This window comes from Xenopus tropicalis, chromosome 8 (assembly GCF_000004195.4).
Source record: "Xenopus tropicalis strain Nigerian chromosome 8, UCB_Xtro_10.0, whole genome shotgun sequence".
NCBI classification, from domain to species: Eukaryota; Metazoa; Chordata; class Amphibia; order Anura; family Pipidae; genus Xenopus; species Xenopus tropicalis.
The window spans coordinates 74258370-74280775 of NC_030684.2; the positions used below are offsets into that span (position 1 = coordinate 74258370).

General features: G+C 38.6%; 1 protein-coding gene and 1 long non-coding RNA gene across 6 annotated transcripts; one reads left to right on the forward strand and one right to left on the reverse strand.

Annotated features, from left to right (window-relative positions):
- Positions 1–995: 995 nt before the first annotated feature.
- Positions 996–21983, forward strand: bag6 (BAG cochaperone 6). 5 transcript variants are annotated; one of them, XM_012967838.3, is made up of 27 exons: positions 996–1177; positions 1793–1878; positions 3937–4054; positions 4149–4333; positions 5448–5507; positions 5982–6038; positions 8185–8259; positions 8334–8464; positions 8547–8673; positions 10022–10219; positions 10412–10670; positions 11501–11551; positions 11978–12073; positions 12244–12383; positions 14390–14471; positions 14949–15256; positions 15829–16114; positions 16289–16458; positions 16661–16714; positions 16800–16902; positions 18358–18482; positions 18574–18720; positions 18927–18983; positions 20285–20437; positions 20582–20689; positions 21186–21332; positions 21561–21978. In XM_012967838.3, exons 2-27 carry the CDS (start codon positions 1801–1803, stop codon positions 21654–21656), a joined length of 3411 nt encoding a protein of 1136 aa, XP_012823292.2. In that variant the 5' UTR covers positions 996–1177; positions 1793–1800; the 3' UTR covers positions 21657–21978.
- LOC116407064 lies at positions 3537–4283 on the reverse strand. Its single transcript, XR_004220035.1, has 2 exons — positions 3917–4283; positions 3537–3833 (listed from the first exon to the last, which is right to left on the reverse strand). It is a non-coding gene; the product is annotated as an uncharacterized LOC116407064 (long non-coding RNA).
- Positions 21984–22406: the final 423 nt, after the last annotated feature.

Genomic DNA, 22406 nt, shown 5'->3' on the forward strand with positions numbered 1-22406 from the left:
TCCTGTATTGTTGCCTTTATATCAGAACTCTGCAGTAGGGCATGTTTGTGCATAAATGTTGAATAAATAAGAAAATAAATAGAAAAAAAATACCACAGTTATGTGTTGAACGTGATATATGTTGAATGTTATATTACATAAAATAAAATGAGAAACAGCACTGTCTGGTAAAATTGTTTATCTTTTTTAGCCAAACTACAATCATTGCATTATGGGGGTTGTTCAGCTTCAACTTAACTTTTAGTATAATGTAGAGAGTCCTATTCTGAGGAAATTGGCAATTGGTCTTCATTAGTTATTATTTGTGGTTTTTGAATGATTTAGCTTTTTATGTAGCAGCTCTCCAGTTCGGAATTTCAGCAGCTATCTAGTTGCTAGGGTCCAAATTAGCCTAACAACTGGTGAGACTGAAATATTAATAGGTGATGACCTGAATAGATAAGTAATAAAAAGTAACAATAAAATTGTAGCATCACAGAGAAATAGTCTTTTGGCTTCTGGGGTCAGTGACCCCCATTTGAAAGCTGGAAAGAGGCAGAAGAAGGCAATTCATTTAAAAACTATAAAAAAAGAAACCCTATTGAAAAGTTGCTTACACATAGCCATTCCATAACATACTAAAAGTTATCTTAAAGGCACTCAACCTCTTTAAGGACCTCCGAACCCATCTTTGGTGATGAAATTGGGCCAATAAGAATGAAATACACACATGAAACCTATAAGTTTTAGTTTTACAAGTATAGGAGCCATTTTGTGTTATTGTGTTAATAAAGTTCCTTTATATTTTGCCATTCAAAATAATCTGCCATCGCCACCTTGCGGCCAGAGGTCAAACCCCAAAGGTTTCATAAACCCTGTTGAAATTGCCATTTTACTTTCCTTCTCTTGGAAAAGTATAAAAGCCTACGAGCACAGTACGCACAGCAGTAGCAAGTTGCGATACTATAAAGCAATCCCCTCCTCTCTCGCCACTTCCCCTTGGGACTCTATTGCCTGGAGCGCGGCGGAGGCGGCGGAACTGTTTCCGGATTCCGAATGAGTGACGTCAGAGTGTGATCGCGCGAGAATGTGACGTATTGCGGGAGGGCAGCCCTGCCGGAAAGCAGCAGCTAAGGAGCTGGACGTTCAAACAACCATTGGGGACCAGCTGTGTTATGAACATCGGGCCTATTGAGCGGTATGGGACATGTGCTAGCTTTTTGGACAAATTACATTGGAATACTATAGTAAAAATGTTGCATTGTGAGAACAAAACCCATAGAGAATTGCATGTGTCATTGAACTTAGTAGTAAATGAGGCCTTGGATTAGCACACTGATACCGGGTTTGGATTTGCTCAGGTTGGCATATCCCTATAAGTGCCCTCCAGCATTGTACAGGCAGATAGCAAGCCGGGCAATACAATGGAATAGGATGTTGCTGCTAAGTGATGTGCTGATTATGGAGTGGATTACATCTGAGCACAGATTTCCTGTCTAGCTCAGCATCTATTCCTGCCAATGGCAAGCTCTTTATGCCAATGTGTCTGTAGATGCTTTTTGCAGTATGGCTACTGTAAACATGACATTTAACTGCAGGCTTCTGGGTTCTTTATCTGACTGTGTTGCAGTAGTAGCTTAAGCTGAAAGCAGGTACATTTCTTATGCTATTTCCTGAAGGTGGGTTATGTAATGGGGAAATACATGTCTGCTGTCATAGGCTTATATTGGACACTGCTACCTCTTGGCATTTTGTGCTGCATGGTTGTACCCATGTGATTATTATATGGTTCATATAATTTGTTATAATTAAGGTTGAAGAATGGCAGCTAATGAGAAAATGGAAGTGACTGTGAAAACACTGGATTCACAAACAAGAACATTCACAGTGGATGCAGAGGTGAGGACAGTTTCTGGCTATATATATATATATATATACACACACACACAAATACTTCCAAAAGGGTAAATACTGTATATATATCTAAATATATATATATATATATATATATATATATATATATATATATATATATTTAGATATACAGTATTTACCCTTTTGGAAGTATTTGTGTGTGTGTGTGTATGTGTATATATATATATATATATATATATATATATATATATATATATATATATATATATATGTGTTTGCAACATTGTTTGTTCTATGTTATTATAACAGGTTTATATTGCAATTACAACTGCAATTATAGTTATTTGTATTCTGCAGAATATGTTGAAACTCTATCATCTCCATCATCAATATTAATTTGTGTGGATTTAGAAAAATATTTGATTACAAAAAGTTATAAACCTGCTTTTGCTTGCATGAGGAAATATATGTTTATTTTTACTTACTTTCTAGTTTTCTGACAGATATTCTTAAATAGCATCAGACCAGTACAAGTGACGGAATTAAATACTGTTTTATTTTTTACTTTTATAATACATAAATATATCAAATCTGATCTTGTAATGATGATACAGATGCTACAACTGCAACTGTAGTTCCACCACATTCCACCACAAGACTCACTGCAGCTGCATCCCACAACCTGATAAATGTTAATCAAATAGCAGAGAACATAAATGAGGCAGTGCACTCAGTGGCAGGTGAAGTGGGAAATCGTCCAAGCAGCCAAATAATTATTTTCCATTGCCCTTAAAGGAAAACTATACCCCCAACCTGTATTATTTCTTGTCATGTGATCTCCGAGGGAGCACACAGCCCATCACTAAATGGTGGATCAAGGGAAAGGATGTAAAAGGGCAATATTTACTGATATATGTCATTCTGGCAAGATTCTTTAATAGTTTATATTATGTTAAGTGACCTATCTGTTGGTTAATTATTCATTCTGGGGTATAGTTTTCCTTTAAGATGGAAACTGGTGACTTCGAAATGAAAGCAACTCTGTATATGTGCCTATGGCTGGTGATGCATCCAAAACCTTTGTAAAGGACAACTATAGCCTTTAAAGCAAGTATTTTTAATTTCTGTTATAAAATAGGGAAGTGGCACTAATTTCCTCTCCTAGAGGTGGCCATACAGAGGCAGATTTAAGTGGGTAATTCATTCTTCAAACCAAGTCATCAGTAGAAATGTGCATCTGTGGGGCTCTTCAGTGGGTGTGCCTGAGTGATATCTGACCAAAAATCATTCATAATTACTTCATAGATGAAAAAAGGCTGGCACAGGAAAAACTGGGCCAATTAACAAAAAATGTGGTGCAATTAAAACATGTTTCTTTTTTTATTTAAAGAAAAACATCTCAAACATGAACAGTCTGACGCATTTTGTGCCAAAAGCAGGCATTAATCATACGCTTATGGCCTAATAATCGAGCCTATGATTACGTTTCTGCTTTTGGCATAAAATGCGTCAGGCTGTTTATGTTTGAGATGCTTCTTCTTTAAAAAAAAAAAAAAAAGAAACATGTTAACTGCACCAAATTTTCTGTTAACTGGTCCAGTTTTACCTGTTCCAGCCTTTTCTCATCTATGAGGTAATTTTGCTTGAAATTTGCCAGTAAGCTTGAAGGTTTTTGAGGCTTGTGCATCTGGGCCCTTTATTTTATTTTTTGTTCAGGTAAGTTTTATTGCAAACAAAAATCACATCAATAGGTACTGACATAAAACGTTTGAAGTATACAAAGAGATATTACAAATGTCACCGCGTTGTAGTCATATACATGTCATGTTGTAGTGATGGGTAGTTAACATTTTAGGGGTTACATGGGCCCTTTATATTAATTGGTGAGTATGCCCCCATAACAAGCCCATCCGGAAAAATTCTTTATTTTGAATGACAAAAATCATGCATGGCCACCTTAAGAAAGAGAGAGGTAGACTCTGTACCGTTATTTGTGTATTCATGTTAGTATAGTAGAATGTATGCATGGGGGACAAAGTCATAATTGCTGCCTGCCATTTACCTGTACTCTTTCTCCCCTAGATCACAGTAAAGGAATTCAAAACACATATTTCATCTGATGTTGGAATTTCACCAGAGAAACAGCGGCTTATATATCAGGGGCGAGTACTGCAAGAGGACAAAAAACTGAAAGAATACAGTAAGTTTTTTGTGTGACTTTCCTTGTATATCTATGTTTTAAATGGTCCTTTTAATATTGGCATGCTCTTACATAGCATGTATGCTTTTTTTAGATGTTGATGGGAAGGTTATTCACTTAGTTGAACGGGCTCCTCCTCAGACACAGCCTTCAACAGGTGGACCATCTACATCTTCAAGTACTTCACCATCCAGCAGTAATGCCGCTAATGTACCTGGGGCTGGGGCTCCTGAAAGGAATGGAAACAGCTATGTGATGGTTGGCACATTCAATCTTCCGGTAAGACAATTTGGTCACACGCAGAGAAGCTCTTATTGTAACAGAAGAGAATCATTGTGAACTGTTGACAGTTGGGTATATAAAGGACACTATCACTTTTTATTTTTAATATAATGCACTATTAAAATAATGGCATATGGGTCAGTTCTCAAGAGTTTTCCCTGCTGTAATCTTAACATGCAGACAATAAAGGATTAACCTTGGAGAACTTAAATAATTGATAATGTCATAGACAAGGAGGTCCCTGACCCATAGAGCTAGTTGTTATAACTGAAAAAGCACATGGAAAGCTAATAATGAAGCTACTAACAGTGGATGGTGGTTGGCTCTTAGAAAAAGTTGAGTGGTTTGTTGTTTGACATATGCGGTTTAAATGATAGATTAAAAGATAAAAAGGAGAAGGTGAAGGCTGAATGTTAAGTGAAAAATATTAACAAAAATCTATCATCAGGATTAATGATTTCTGATTGCTAGGGTCAGTGACGTGGGAACCCTTAGAGAAGCTAAAGGAAAGGTGGCAGGGGGCTCAGCCAAAGGAATAATGGGAATGGAATAATGCCTATTTGTTTTTTTAGATTCCCATCTTAAATATCCGTTATGTATGGTAACTTTTAATTGAATATTCCAGACATAACATTAGCAGGAATAACCCCTAAATATACCCATAACCCAGGGATCCCCAACCTTTTTTACTCATGAGCCACACTGTGACGTAACAAGTGTTTGTGAGCAACACAAGCATGGAAAAGGGTCTTTGGGGATGCCAAATAAGGGCTGTGATTGGCTAGTTGGTAGCTCCATGTGGCCTGCTGGCCTTAAGGAGGCTCTGCTTGGAGTAAAACTGTCTCCCTGCTTCCAAAACTTGCCTCCAAGCCAGAAATTCAAAAATAAGCACCTGCTTTGAGACCACTGGGAGTAACATCAAAGGGGGTGCTGAGCAACATTTTGCTCACGAACCACTGGTTGGGGGATCACTGCATAACCTGTGCATAGATACCCTATATCATGGGTAGCATGTACTAAGTGTCATGTACCTGTTTTTTTTTTTTCTTTCTTTGATTCAAAGAAACTTTTTATGTGACTGCTAAACTTCTATTTACCTATTGTTCTTCAGCATGTAATGTCTGGTCTTGGTGAGGCCAGCAGAGGCCCACGTGTTTCTACAGTAAGTGGGGTAAGTTTATATATGTACACTATATTTTCTTCTGCATCCTTTTGCACCTTTTAGGTCTGTCACATTTACTAGCAATAATTGCCTGTGTTTCTTACATAGAAGCTTGTGCTTGCATTTTTTTCTGTTGTATGCTTGTTCCATAAGAGATTCTCCCCCAGCTGATTGTTGTATACCATTAGGGAAATCTGCAAGTGTATTTCTTGATAGATTGTAAGGAATATTTTTCTGACATACTGTTACTGTTCTCCCCATTTCAATCCCACCCCATATTTTTTTTTTTCACTGTATTCTTCCCTTCTTATCGATATTATCTCTCATACTTCCCTCTCTTTCCAACTATTCTGACATCCTCCTTTACCTTTACCCTTCATACCCACATCTTTTATATTGTCTTCTTTTTTTTCTATTCCTTCCTCTCGCACCCTTGCTATTTTCTTTTTGTCTTTCTTTTGTCTTCCTCTTTCTTTTGCTCAGAATGATGGCTCCACTCTTGATGTCCATATAAATCTGGATCAACAGCTCCCTGTCCAGGTATATGGAGCGTAGGAATTCAGAGCAAGGTCACACAAACCACTTTTTCAATATGAATAACATTAGAGGTTGTTTGGATATTCTTTGGAGATACATTTATCATTAACAATGTATTACTTTCATTTTGAATGCTTGGTAAGCCTTACCGCTTTTCTTGTTTTTGCAAAGCATTTTCTATAGACCCTAATCCTCTCCATATCAGTTGCATTTTATTTGTAAAACTTAGTCATTTAGTTGCTTAGGCCTAGGCCAGACACATTACATTAAATTTCCAAAAATGCTGAGTCAATTCTTTTTTTTTTTTTTTTTTTTTTTTTTTTTTGTTATAGAGGTAAGTGTCAAAATGTTTACAACACTAGTAAAACATTTCAACTCTTTTCACATTTCACATTTAAATAAACTTTTAATATCTTATAAATGGAATTTTTCTAAGCCTTATACCTGGGCAGATAAGCTCCAGAATCGGACTAAAGGACTCGAAACGGCAGCTTAAATCTGCCTGTGTATGGCCACCTTTATACACACAACCACAAAGCAGGTTGACTGTATTGTTCTTATATGTTTTATTGCTTATCTTTAAGTTCAGGCTCTCTGCTATTTATCTATCTTGTTGACTTTTAGGGCTCTGGCACACGGGGAGATTAGTCGCCCGCGACAAATCTCCCTGTTCGCGGGCGACTAATCTCCCCGAGTCGCCATCCCACCGGCGAAAATGTAAGTCGCCTGCACAGCGTGTGCTATCCCACTGGCGACTTACATTTTCACCGGTGGGATGGCAATTCGGGGAGATTAGTCGCGGGCGACTAATCTCCCTGTCTGCCAGAGCCCTTAATGTATGGCCTGGTCTAAGATAATTAAGTCATAGCAACCAGATAGCAGTTACAATTTCACACCTGAGAGCTATGTAAATAATTAATAAACCACAAAATATAACAAAGATCCATTAAAATTGCCTTAGGATACCACTGTTTGTGTTGAAAATCACCTTTTAACTGACTCAGAGCCCATCTTGCCCCACGCTCCCAGGTATACCCTGCACAAGTAGGACAGAAAAGATTCATGAGTTCATGTGGGGTGTCAAACAAATTAGCCCATCAAAGAGATTTTTAACATTTCCATGTCTTTTTACGCTGGCCTTACAAGGTCACCAAACTAGTGGCTCAGGGGCCAACAATTGGATTACACTGTGGGCCTATAATTAAGGATCTCCTTAAACTCTCAGATTTTCAAACATGCCCAATACATATCTACTGGATTTATGATCAGATATGGTTCTTACAGGCTCTGCTGAGGGCCCACACAAGGCCAGTAAACTGCCAACTTGACTGCATTTTATCAGCCTATGTTTGGTTTTAACAGGACTGAGTGAAAATGCCTGAAACATCTGAGCAGATCCAGTACAAGTCGGTATTAAAGAGTCAACTCTGATTTATTGCAAATTATCTTAAGCAGAACATTGTTTTATCAGTTTAGGGTGCACATGTGTTATTGAGGAACCCATAAGTAATAAATATGAAATTAACACAGAGGCTCAACCAAAAATATGTTCTTATTGAAATCTGTGGACTCATGCATTTCTGGGCAAGTGTTAGTTGCTTGCATGATATCTACATGGCTTTAAATGGTAGTGGTTAACCACTGTATATTTGACCTATTTAAAAACACAATATACATAGTGCCTGGTATTTAGTTTAGTGGGTTTGTTCTGTTATAATTGTGAAACAACAAGAAGGGACATTTAAGATGCAAATCCAAACTGAAGACCAAGCAGTTGCTGAGGCAGTCTAATGCATCCTGATGCTTTCTCTCGCTTCTCCTTGCTTTCCTCCATCTTGCTTTGTTATCCATCTGTGTTTTTGTCCACACTTTCTACTTCTCCTTCCAATCCCACAACTATGATTTTTGACACATCTATGTAACTCTCTTCACTCTTCTGTAATGATGTCTTTCTTCTCTTTTTATGCCTTCCATTACCTGGCTACCAAATTCTTCACAACCTTACATAATATTATAATTCTTTATAATCCCAATCCCTGCGTTGATGTATATCTTTCTTTACCCACATAAATTCTATTTCATTCTCCTCTTCTTTCTTTCCATATCCATTCTACTTTTCCCTTTTTCTCCTGTTTGTCTCCCTTTGCAGAGTGAACCTCGTGTTCGTCTTGTTTTGGCTCAGCAAATACTGCAGGACATACAGAGGATACTGGATCGTTTGGAGGTAAGAAAAACCTTTTGTAGCTTTATGCAAGTGTATGTGGACTGCTGGTTCTATAACCTTTTTGTGTATTTCAGGGACAACCAGTTAATGAGCAGACTGCAGAACCGATGGACACAGCAGTGTCTGAAGGAGAGGCCAGCAGTAGAGAAACCTTGCCTCAGACTACACAGAATACAGATGGGCAGTCGAATACAGCCCCTACCAGGTGAAACTGTAATTCCACCCCCCCCACCCCTTTTTTATCTCCTTTTCTAAAACAACAGCTTATAATAATTCTTTTGCTTTAGTCATCCTTCACCATCAGAATATGTTGAGGTCCTGCAGTCTTTGTCACGGGTTGAGGAACGTCTAGCCCCTTTCATGCAACGTTACCGGGAAATCCTTAGTAGTGCTACCTCTGATGCCTATGAGAATGTAAGTTGCCTGATGTGTAAAAGATTCACGTGTTAAACATTTCATACTTACAGAATGTCTATTAATTGATTGTTTAAAAAGCAACTTATTAAGATTAATTTGATGATTTATGTAGATAATAAGGAACATTATTCATGGCTGTTTGAGTTGATGCTTGTGAGAAAAAGGCACAGATAAGTAAAGAGATATTTGCATTTTTTAAGGGTCAGTAGCTGGACTATATTTGGCAAATCACATATTTGTATGCATTGGTATAGGCTTTTATAGGTGAAATTTGTGAATAGGTTCTGGTTTTGTGATAGTATGATGGGCTGTTCTGGATATGGAGGAATAACATGGTCTGTGAACTATAAGAGGATACTATGAATGTGTGAGAATGCAGATAGGTGTATTGGGTTTTTGGTTAAAAATTCAGTTGTACTGAAACAATATATTTGCTGAATTGTAGCCAGCACTGACTATATGAAATGGTAGAGAGAGTACTGCCTAAACATCTGTGCATGTAATGGCACCTTGAGGGACCTATGATATTCTTGCATCACAGTCGTATGATTCTCTTGCATTGCAGGTCTGTTAAGTTTAATCTGTCAATGCCTTATGTTATTGTGTGGATGGTTCATGGGTAGATGAGGGCCTAGCCTCTTTTTATTCCTCTCAGATATACTTGTTTGATTTGTCAGCCCAAGCGAATGGAACAATGCCATTTGACTGCCCTTAAGGATAAACAGTTCACACAATATTTGACCCATTTGCCCACTGGATTTGATATATGGATGGACAATCCTAAAATCATCCTGTGTTTTGCCTTATAATTGACACAAGTTAATCTTTGGCAATTTTAAAACAAATATAAACTATGCTGAATAAGCATGTGCACACTTGCTCAAAATCATTATCTCTGCTCTACCCCATGTTTAGAATAGACACAAAACATATATATGTGTGGTTTTATATACATAGATATTTTCCAAGCTATTGTAGTAGCGATAGTACAGATAGCAAAACAATAAGGTTTAGTCTGAGCTAAATCTTTACAATTATGTTAGTCCTTTTTTATTCTGTGAATTCATTGACTTCAGGCATCTCGAACAAAGTGTTACCAGGAGCTTGGCATAGAGTCAGCAAGAGATTAGGCTTTATTACTGCCAAATATTTATACAGCACAAGCATATTCCAGAAGGCTGTACAGTCTTTGATGCTAAGGCCAGGTGATACATGGCTAGGCTAGATCTTTTGTGTCACATTCTCTGTCTGCTGGATTGAATCCATTAATTTAAAATGTAAAAGATTTTATGAATTGTACCATTATTCTATTTCTAAATATTGCTTCCCTTGCTTTAAACCCTAGCAGGAAGAAAGGGAGCAGTCCCAGCGGATAATTAATTTAGTTGGAGAATCTCTTCGTCTCCTGGGAAATGCCCTGGTTGCTGTATCCGACTTGCGCTGCAATCTCTCTTCTGCTTCTCCTAGACACTTGCATGTTGTTCGCCCTATGTCCCATTACACTGGGCCCATGCTACTACAGCAAGCTGCTATACCAATACAGGTACTGTGCTTCAAAAGAACACTTTGTTAAAGTTATTATTAGTATACGTTTCCTATACTTTGCCCCATTTTCTTTTACAGTTTCATTGGCTTTTATTCCTGTCTTTTGCCACTGTTCTGTGTTATCCCTCCTTTCCTTGTTTCGCAGCTTTGCCCTTCCTGCCTTTGTTTCACACTATAATATGTGTCTTAGATTAATGTTGGTACTACAGTCACTATGACTGGGAATGGAACCCATGCTGGTCAGATGCCTTCAGATGGGAATGCTGCTCATACTCCTACCAATACTTCAGAACCTCAGCGATCTAACTCTGACAACCAACCTCCATCCAGTGGAGAGAGACCAGCTTCTGAGATCCCTCCCACTTCAGTTCCACATCCCCACCCTCGTGTTGTACGGATTACGCACCAGACTGTTGAGCCTGTCATGATGATGCATATGAACATTCAGGGTAGGTGTTCTGTAATTTATATATAACTGTCATTGAAGTAGAACTAAAGCTTAATTAGGGTTCTGTACCAGCCCAAGGCAACCACAGTCTTTTAGCAGGGACAATCTGTGCCTCCAAAGATGCCCCAGTAGCTCCCCATCTTCACTTCTGCCGATTCACTGCACATGCTCTGTGCTGCTGTCACTTACTGAGTTTAGGGGCCGATACACAATATACTGTATATATAGAATATAAATGTCACAAAATAAGGCTAATTAGTAAATAATACAATGTATTAGTACACAGCAGCTCTGAAATCCATGCAATTAGCATCAGAATGTTGTAATCAGCCTGTTGTAACAGCTTTAATCACAGGCAAACCTAATTTTCTGTTTGATAATTTGCAATGACCCCTAAGCTTAGCTTCTCAACAGCTGCTCAGAGCACACTTAGCATGTGCAGTGTCACTCCACAAAATCCAAGATGTGGAGCAACTGTGACAACTGTGAAGGCCTAGATCATTGCAGCTATGGAGATGCTGAAACTTAAGGCTTGTGCAGTATGTCCACAATAGAAAATATGGCATTTCTATCCATATTTAATTTTTTTAAAAAAATTTTGTTCCCCTTTAATATCACTCATGCTCTTCCATATATAGTCTTTGTGACCTAAATCAGTGCCCCTAATATTGCAAATTTTGATTTCCTTTTATTAACTGCTTCATCCTCCTTTGTTTGTGTCATGCTCCAATATCTTTGTTGCTGTGGAACTCACTGTTTATTCCACGTTTGCACATGTTGTTCATGAAATACATTTTTGAAGCAATAATAACATATCAATTCTCTTCTAAGATTCTGGACCTGGTGGCCCTACAAACATTCCCCCACCAACTGCGGGGCATGGTAAGTCACAAGATAATATATAATAACATTATACAGCACCTGATCTGGGAACTAGCATATATATTGTAGTGTGACCCACTGTGACCTACAGCACCTGTATTTGCCTATTTATGTCTGTAAGTTACTGTAAGCTCTACGGGGACCTCCATCCTCTTGTCTCTTTGACTCTTAACTTATTGCAACTGTACATTGTATTTATTGTTATACTTTGTATTTATCTATTATTATTTTAATAACCCCCTGTTTGTATTAATCTATTCTACTGTACAGTGCTGCCTACATAAGTAGTTTTTAGAAATAAAGATATACATACATACATACATTATATATTAAAATCCTGTAACAACTGTTATATTGAAATGCATTTATGTTGTGGAATTTTGTAATAGATCACTAATAGGATATAATTTGCCATCTATTGTGTAGGGGGAAGTGCACACATTCATATGCCAGGATTACCCCCTGAGTTCATGCAGGCAATTTCTCACCAGATTACACAGCAAGCTGTGGCTGCAGCTTCAGGTAAGTGCATTATGCTATTTGGTATCCCTATATACCACTGATGGAATTAAAGCAGGGATAATAGAGTTCACTACTGTACCATATCCCACAAGGAATAAAAGAAATAACAGATTCCTGTAAATATAGATAGAGACCTCAGAAGCTTTACAATCTTCATGTATTTTTTATAGGGCAGCAAATTCCTGGCTTCCAAGCTCCACCACGCTTTGTTTTTACTAGGCCTGCTGCCCCTTCATTTCCACCCCAGCCTGGGGTAGCAACTACCCCACCAGGACCTGGAGGGGCAACTACTGCTGTACCTGGGGAAACGGTAAGAAAGTTTCTGTTTTATATTTGAGATTACACCTCTACATAATATTCATTTTTATGTCTTGGCAAGCTTTCTCCTCATTTTTCATAGTGTTTCTATGATCTATTAACTAACTTTTCAGCTGCCTAACAATCAGTTTTTTTCTAATAGGTGACAGTCTTATTCCTATTCTCAGAATACATTTAGTGTCATAGTGACATTAGGGGCTGATTTACTAAAATTCATTTTTTCTGGCCTTCAAGGTCATAGTATAAATTTGAATTAAAGGAGAAGGAAAGGCTAATAAAGAGTTAATCTCAAGCTGCAGGCATACCTTCAGCTCTCTCAGTAGTGCCCTTAAGTCTCGCCAAACTTCACCTGTTCAGAAGATCTGAAGCCAAACAGGAAAAAAAAACGCTGAGCTGGGTAGAGAAGATTCCCGTAATGCATCGCTCCTTCCCAGACTTGGCGACTTGTTACTGCAGGCGGCGCATACGCACACAGCAGGAGCGTCTGGTTGCCATGGTGACGCAGCGACGGTGAACTCTGTGACATGCAGGTGGGGGGAGCGGGGAGGCAGGTGCAGGGAGCGGCGGAGGGTTTGTGGCAGGAGCGGGGAGCGGCGGGGAAGGGGGGTGGGTGAGTATATCTCTTCCTTATATGGCAGATGCGAGTAGCTGCCGAGCCACTGGGCGGCAGGGGTGTGTGTGTGCTGCCGGCAGAGGATGATCTGTGACATGCTGTGAGGAAGGGGGGGGGGGACACTCTGTGACATGCTGGACAAGATGGCGGCGCCGTTCACTGAAACAAGTATGTAAGTTCTAGTAAGTGTATCTCTGTAAATCTTTCATTAGGCAAGCCAGAAATATAGTGTTTTTACACAGCAATAGTAGTACTATTTAATAGGGTGCTTAATAGATTTTGACTTTCCTTCTCCTTTAAACTCAATCACTGTACGAAAATTTTGAATTTACTTTTTGGAGCCAAAAGTATTGTTAAAACTTGAAAAATGTAAAAGTTTAAATGGACGTTTGTTTTTTCCAAACAAGAATTGCTCCAGCAGACATTTTAGGAGTATTCTTGGAAAACAATGTGTTTGTTTCACTTGAAACTGGGTGAAATAGATATCATTGATAGGATTAATTTCCCCTTGAAAATGTGTAAAATAGAAAAACAATGATGGTATTGATTTCCCCTTGAAACTATGTGAAGTAGAAAACAGTGAGTTGATTAACTTCCCTTGAAAATGTGTGAAATGGAAAACAGTAATGGGACTAACTTCCCCTTGAAAGTGTGTGAAATAGAAAACAAGGATGGGATTAATGTCCCCTTGAAATTGGGTGAAATTGAAAACAATCATAGGATTAATTTCCCCTTGAATCTGGGTGAGATAGAAAACAACGAGGTGCTTAACTTCCTGTTAAAAATGTGTGAAGGACAGGCCGTCACTTACTATTCTATTCCTCTACTATTCTAAGCCTTCATAGGACTCAATTGTACTTAACAGATCAAACCTGACGATTTTTTTTTTTGACAAAAAAAAGGTTAAATAAATGTTAATGAATAATAGATTATGGGAGTTATTTTCTGAAAATTTTGAGAAACAATATCGGAAAAATCGGGTACCAGCGAAAACCCATTAGAAAATGTTAAAAATATCTAGAAGTAAAAAAAAATATCAACCTTTTCTGAAAATTGCTTTGTAAATGTGCCCCGCAGTGTCATCCTTAACATGTAAAACTATTTTCTTTGCTCATCCAGCTTTCGCCTCTTGTCTAAACAAAGTCCAACCTATTCTATAGTGATTAATAGAGTATAGGGCTATTATCACACACAGAGAACATTTAAACTATAATTAACACACATGGTGCACCCTAATTTCCTGATGTTACTGGTCATTTGAGATCATTTCTGGTTGGCTGCAACCCATCACCCACTTTACCCTGTATTTATTGGCACTCTCTTTTCTTAAGATTTTAATTTGACATTGTAACCTGTAGCTTTCTTTCTCCTACATCTGTCTCCAGGTGGGTCCAGCAGGAAATGCCTCCTTGGCTCAGATGATCAGCGGTCTTGTTGGACAGCTTCTGATGCACCCAGTTATTGTTGGTGAGAAGGCCAATGTTATGTCTTGTTTCCTGACCTAATTTCTATCTGCCTGCTTCTCCTTTCTTGTTTTTTTTCTCTCTTTTAACATAAGGTTTTGTAAAAGACATTGTGTATTTGCAGATATTGCAATAATACTGAAATAGAACTAATTTGGACACTTTTGGTTGGGAGATTCTCATTCCCTATTTTTAAAAGATATTAGTTTATGTATAAGCCTGTACAGGTAATTAATACTGGGTAGGCCGGGTTTAAGTAACTGAACACTAAATTAATAATTGTCTATGCTGATTCTATAACAAGCTGTCTATGTGTAAGTGGTTATTTTACTGCATTGGTCATTTTTATAGTCAGGACAAGCTGAGGTTAGAGAATCAAGACTGAAGTAAATGCTGAGTGCCTTTCATTTGTTTACTAATGATTGTTTTTTGTTTATTTTTCTCTCTTGCTGATTTGTCAGTTATTCTTCTCTTTTCACAGCTCAGGGTGGCAGCAACACCCCCTCTTCTACGTCAACCCCAACTTCTACATCCTCCTCCAGCTCCTCTTCATCCTCCACTGTCACTACCTCTACAACAACCACCTCTTCCACATCCTTCCCCACTGTTTCATCAGGTCCCTCTCCCCAGCCCCCACCTGGCACTGATCAACACCTCTCTCAGCTCCTGGGCTCTTTACTGGGAACTGCCGGCTCAGGGATGTCAAACTTCGCTATGGGTTCGCCGAGTATTACTGTTACCGTGCCTGGAATGCCGGCCTTTTTACAGGGTGTCACAGATATATTACAGGTACCTATTGTGGTGTTCAGTGTGCATGTGCAATGCAGTTGCATACGTATGCTTTTCCAGTCCTTAAAGGAACAGTAACACAAAAATATTTAAATACGTTATAAGTCACAAAACATCTCTAACATTTTTGTATATTTAGTAAATAATGGTCATACAGCCAGCTTTGTTAATTACATTGTAGATACAAATTACGCATTTCTCTGTGGGGAAGCTGGTGTCAGTGGTTTGTAGGCTAGTTTTTAAAATGTTTTGGAAATGCCTTGGTGGTAAATAAAATGGAACTTGTATTTAGAATTAGAAAGAGGTAGCTAACCTCACCAGTGAGTTGTGATGCTTGTGTTTGCCTTCCTGTAAAGCAAGACTATAATAATGTTTGTCCTCAACTGTCTGTTTTTTCTGCTGTCTTTGTTTTTGGTGTTTTGTTAAAAAAGCAAAAAAATAAGACTTTGGAATACAGAGATGTGTAGATACCACAAGGCAGTAAAATAGGAATAGGTTATACAAGGGAAAATACAATGAGTTTCTATCAGTAAACACAATCTAACTTTATCCTTCTCTTTTTGATTTCTTAGGCTACACAGACTGTTCCTGTTTCTACTTCTCCTCCCCAGTCTGCTTCTCAGGCTCCTCCTCCTTCATCACCCTCACCACCTCCTGCCCATTCCTCTCCCCCTCCAGCTGCCGCACCAGAGTCTCTTCCTCCAGAGTTTTTCACTAGTGTTGTTCAGGGTGTCCTTTCATCCATGCTGGGGTCTTTGAGTGCAGCTGATCAGAGTGGAACAGAAAGCATTGCAGCTTTCATTCAGAGGCTCAGTGGCTCCCACAACATTTTCCAGCCTGATGCAGAGGGACCTGGTGGTAGGAAACTTCCCTATGGCATTTTCCTTTTGCCCCTTTCTCGTTTTGTATATGTCTTTTTTTCTTTCTCTACACCCCTTCAATTGTTTCTTCCATTTACTCCAGCTTTTTTCTTTTTAGAATTCTTTCTCTAAAATTTGGCCTTTAACTTGTTTCCTGCCTCATTTGTTCCAGGATTTTTTGGTGACTTACTCACCTTGATTTGTCACAATTTCTCCCTGGTCGATATGGTAATGTTACTGCATGGTCATTCCCAGCCTTTGCAGAATCTGCAGCCTCAACTGAGATCCTTCTTTCTTCAGGAGTATCTACACCAGGCAGATCCCACACCTAATAACATCCAGGTATGTCACTATGTGTTCCTTTCTGCAGCTATAATGTGGGTGTGTATCTCACTTGGGGAGTAAAATGCTGATCCTTTATTCCTTTGAGTATGATCTCTGCACAGAAGTTAGATTCTTTCTTAGCACCCAGTGATAATGCTAACTTTTAATATATATTATCTTATATCCCATAAGCAAGACATCTTTTTTCTGCCTCTTTCAGATGGCATCAAGAAATCTTACTAATGGCCTGGAAGAGTACATAAGAGAAAGCTTTGTAAGAATTTTTTTGTCCTTTATATTTTACACTGACTGTTTTAGTGGTTATATCGCTAATCTTGTCCCCGTGTCATGTCTACCAGGCCTCCGTTACTGTGCGTGATGATGTTGATATCACAAGAACAAACCTTGAATTTCTACAGGATCAGTTCAACAGGATCACAACACACATCCTACATTGTGCAGGTATCTATGTGGAAAAGGATCCACATTTAAAGTCTTGCTCTAAACCTTTATTTGGTTACTTGGGAACTGTCTATCTCCCTTCATATAAAACAGATGATGCACTCAGCAACTATAAACAATGGTATCGTGAGGCCTCAACCAGAGCCCATATGCCAGCAAATTTGTTGTCCCTCATATATAGTAACTTACTAAGGTCCACTGAAATAAAGTTTTTTGTTTTTTTTTTTATATTCTTTTTTTTCATTTTTCAAATATTTACAAAGAAAAAGGATAACATACAAAGTGGGAAAAGAGGGGGTAGGGGTATCAATGGTCTGTTACAGTTATCACAGTTTGTATAGTTACGTCATTGCGTGTTTTTTTTTTTTTTTTTTTAATAATTTACTGTACTTGAGACCATATACAGTAGAGGGTAGTTATTTGTTTTCTGTTATGTTTTACCCTAAGAGAAAGGGGGGTAAAAGTTGGGTAGAGCAGAGCAATGCAGTGATAACTTGTACCTGTACTTTTGGTATAGTCTTATGTTCTGGCAGAGGTATGTGTATTATATTGTGTTGTGGCATACCAGGATATTGATTTTGCTCATATTTTTACAGGGTTTCCAAGGGCTTAGACCTGGGTCTGGATTGGGTTGCTGGTTGTTTGGTTGTAATTGACCATATTCTGGAGATTCTTTGTATAGAATCCAAGTTGTCCAGACTTTAGTGAAGTTTTCACGTGATTTGGTGGTATGTGCTAACATTTCTTCCATTCTCATAATATGGTTGAGCTCAATCGCCCAGTCTCCAATCGTTGGGGGTTTGGTATTCTTCCAGAGTCTGGGTATAACTGTTCTAGCTGCCGTTAATGAAAAGGCAAGGAGACCCTTTTGCTTAATAGAAATTTGTTTGTTGGTAGGGGGTTTAGAGAGTAGTGCTAGGGCTGGGTCGGGTTGGAGGTCAAGGCATAGCACTTTAGAGATGGTTTGGAATACATGGGTCCAGAATGGTTGTAGGTTGGGACAGTCCCACCATATATGTTTCATATCACCTCGCTGAATATTGCATCGCCAACACTTGTCTGATACGTTTGGGAACATGGTGTGTAAAGTGGCCGGGCATTTGTACCATCTAGATATGATTTTGTAGTTTGTTTTTTGGGTTTTTTTTTTTTTTAGTCGACTGTCTTTTAGCTTTTTAGTTGTGCTTTTATGGTGAACATTATTTTGTTTTCTTGTTGCATGACTCTCAGGAACTATATAGTGATAGCACTGTTTCTGAAGACCTGCCATAATCTGGTCATTTAATTGTAAAGAGGTGGGGCTGCAAGCAGGCTTCAAACCTGATTATGGTTAGTGTAGATTAGTCTGTGTGTTACAGTTGTGAGTAGTAACTAAACTCCATACAGGAACATAAGTTTTTTTTTTTTTTTTTTTTTTTTTTAGAATTCTAGTTTATTAATGCCTTTTCCCTGCAGATTCCACATTCGGACAGCGGCTTCTTGAGATGTGTAACCAGTCTCTCTTTGAATGGCTTGCTCTCAACCTGTATTGCCTCCGAGGGGACCAGAGTGCTCTCACATCTGTCATTAATGAGAGAATTGTACGTTTTTGTGTTTTGTCTTGCTTCCTATGTTTCTTCCCATGTCTTCAGGGTCTGCATTATATTTCCAATGTGTGTTTTGTTTTTACAGCGAAGACTCTCTCTAGATGTTTCACCTGTGCTTGTCTCGTGGGTGACGTCTGTCCTGTCCCTCCGTCTTCAAGTGCTCTTGGGGCAGATGCCTGTGACTGAGGGCGAGATACAGAGACATATACGGAGAGTGGGAGATGTTCCGCAGGTGAGAGAAAGTCATTACTACGGCACTAAATGAATTGTACTTTCTGCACTTTGAAAAGTGAAAAACACAGTAGGGAAATAGCAAAACTAAATATACATCAGTATAACAATAAATTGCCTTTTGTGTTACATTATTTTCTTTCTTCGTATTTCTTTCTCTCATCCACACTACTTTTGGTTTTTTGAATGTTCTGCATTTTACTTTAGGCTCCTGAAGCATCATCTCAGGATCAACCTATGGAAACCACACCTGTTGATTGTCAGGTAATATCCTTCATATGACAGGCATCATTCTCTGTCACAATGGTGCACCAAATGGCATTTGTATTTTTCATTCCATCCTTTGTTCTTTAGCTTTGAGATTGTCCAAACGGCATTCTTTTCTCACTAAAAAATGTTTTTGTCTTCTCATAGTAATCCTTTCATGTTTGTGTGCTCTCAACGTAAGCCCAATTTGTAGCTTTCACCCTGTCAGGTTCCTAGTCTGTTACACTGAGTAAGCTCTGGGGGTGCTTTTGAGAAGCTTAGGGGTTGTTGGAAATCATCAGGCAGAAATAAGTGTTCATCAGTTATAGATGATGTATCAGGGCTATTACATTCTGATGTAGAATGTACTGATTTCTGAGCTGCCAGGTAATTGGAATTAATAACTTAACATTGGATCTTGAGCTTTATATTAGAAATACTGTATACCGTTCATGTAAATGACAGCAGCCCACCAGTAATGACAGGGAGGTACTGGAAGCATTTTGTGAGGCACAGATCTCCATTGCTAAGGCTTGTGGTCCCCTTGGGCTAGAAGAGAAGCCCAAAAGCATTTCTAGGCTACTTATTCGTTCAGCGTCAGTTCTTGTTTTAAACCCAGTCTCTCTATTTTGCTTCTTTCTCTTTAATATCTTTCTAGATCACAAATTAAACCTCTGCAGTGTGTTTCCCACCCAGACACTAATACTTAAAGGGTACACCCTGTGTGTAGAGAAATAAGTTCAAGTTTTATTGTCATATACAACAAATAACAATGAAGCATCATTACCGTAATTAAATTTTTGAATACAGTATTAGGATGAAAGACTTTTATTGATCTATACTTAAAACCATATTCCCTTTCTATAATTTTTGGCAAATATAAATGCTCAGTTGGGAATTGTCTTCTGTTGCTGAATGGGTTCCTACTGTCAAATAATTGTTTTGGCAATAGGGACTGAATGGGTGCGGGAACTTCACAATAGAGGTTAAACCCAACTGAGTGACTGATAACTACTGGCTATTATACCCATAGCTGCAATAAAGGGTAAATGCAAAAGTTAAGTCTTAATGAATAAAACGTGTGACCCATATACTCGTTGTTCTATTTATATTGTATCTGTCCTGTGACTGATCCACTTTCTTAACCTTCTGGGGTATTTTATCTGCTTTCTTGTCCATCACATACGTTGTTTTTTCTTCATTCTCAGTGCTGGTCTCCTTCCTATAAATGTTCTCTTTGTTCTTTACCTTTTTTGTATCTTGCTTCCCCTGCATCCAGGTTTTGTTGCTCCCCCTCAGGTTGTACCTCTTCTTTTTAGCAGAATGGTGCTGCCTCTCCAGTTCCTGCCACCACAGTGGAGGAGGTGCTTTTCCTCCCCCCTCAAAGTTCAGTACCCACCATATGCACAGATTCTGAGCACCCAACCCAAGAAGATACCGGATCTGAGCAATGGGCAGCATCTGTGCCCCCAGTGAGTTTCTTAAGTTTGTGGTCAGATGTGAATTTAACATTTTTGCATTCCATACTAATGTCTTACATACCCTTACTTTTGCATCATTCTGTAGTGTTATTTCCTGAATTTAGTCACCTGTAACCCAGTTGTTTTCTCTCCCAGGAATGGGTTCCTGTAATCAGACAAGATATGCAGAACCAGCGGAAGATGAAACAGCAGCCACCCTTGAGTGATGCCTACCTGAGTGGCATGCCTGCAAAGCGCCGCAAAGTAACTTTTTACTCCAAATTTTGTTTGTGCTATTGCTTTCATTTAAACTTCATCTTAAATAAAGGGCAGAGTTGTATTTATATCAGATTGATTTCAGCTGGTAATATGATTTTATTGCTAGCATCTAAAGTCATTTTCCAGACAATCCTTATTTATTATTAAAAACCTAAAAATAAATATGGCTAGAAATGCCATATTTTATATACTGAGCTTATCGCAGCAGCCTAAAGGTGCAGCATCTCAATAGTAGTAAGGATCCAGTTCTTTACAGTTGTCACCATACTTAATCTGTCAGCAATACTCACATGCTTAGTGGGCTCTGGCAGCTGTTGAGAAGCTAAAGTTTAGGGGTTACAGGGCTGGTACAGAAACTCAAAACATAATGTGCAACATTTTTGCCCTACTTTTTTTTTAATGCAATTTAGCTGTCCTTTAAAGTGGCAAATTGCTTCATCATGTCTGTGCTATGGTGCCTCAAACCCATTTCTTTACCCAGACAATGCAAGGTGAAGGGCCACACTTGTCCCTCTCTGAAGCTGTGAGCCGTGCAATGAAAGCCACAGGAGCCAAACCAGAGAGCAGTACAGACTGTGTTAGGAGGGAGCTGGATAACAGTGAAGCACAAGGAAGGTACAGAGAACAGGTAAAGATTTTTCTTTTAAATGGAACTGCGACAGATATAATAGTGCGGCTGGTTTACAGAAATAGGAAAATTTATGTAGAAAGTGAGTCAAGCATGCTTGCAATAAAATGTCTCCTGTATACCTCCCAAATAGAACAGAATGAATATTTAGTATAATATTGCAGAATGTTACATATGAGGATCAAGTTTAAAAAAATTCCTAACACAATGTCCTTTTTTTTCCCTCAGTTGTGTCAGGATATCCAGAACATCCTCCAAGACAATGAGTCCTACAGTGCCCAGAGATTCCCCAACACACAAAGGGCATTCAGAGGGGACCCCTAAACAATAATCACTCAGAACTCTCCTTCAGTTATGTATATACCCTACAGACCTAGTGGTTTTTTTGATGGTATCCCAGTACACGCTGCACACAGACGTTGCATTTTCTTAGTGTAATATGTATACAACAAAGCCTTACAGTTGTTTGCCCTGCACTTCTCACACATACCCTACTAAACCTAGGTCTAAATAAGGGGGTCTAATCACCCTAAGTGAAGCCCAATCATACAAGCACCTCTTTGCTGTTTATCTTCCCCAGTCTTTGGTGTGTGTGTTCTGTGAGATTTGTCCATTTACAATATAAATAAAAGAAACCTGCCAGTTGTCTCATTGGTGGTTTTTGTCTTTCCCTTCTCCTTCCTGTTATTAACCCTGCGCCCCAGCTGTATTTTGTGTAAATGCTAGTGCGCATCCTCTTATCCCACAGTCTTAAGTATCCATTTACACTGTAGTATTATCCCATGTGACTGAAAAACAGACTGTAAATCAGTCATGCTACAGATTCTATTTTGTGACAGAGCCTTAACATATATATATATTAAACTGATCATTGTATGAATGCCAGTTATATGTGAACTAGTGGGCTGTAATTCGGTGGCTTTTCTGATTATACATATGCCTATGCTGCTATTTGCTTAAAAAATCATTCATGATTAGCCTCTCTACAGAGGTAATAAAATGTCTTATTGCACTGAAGAGCTTAGGAAAATTTGAGATGTGCAGAAAAATATATCTGTGGCTTTCCTGTCAGTC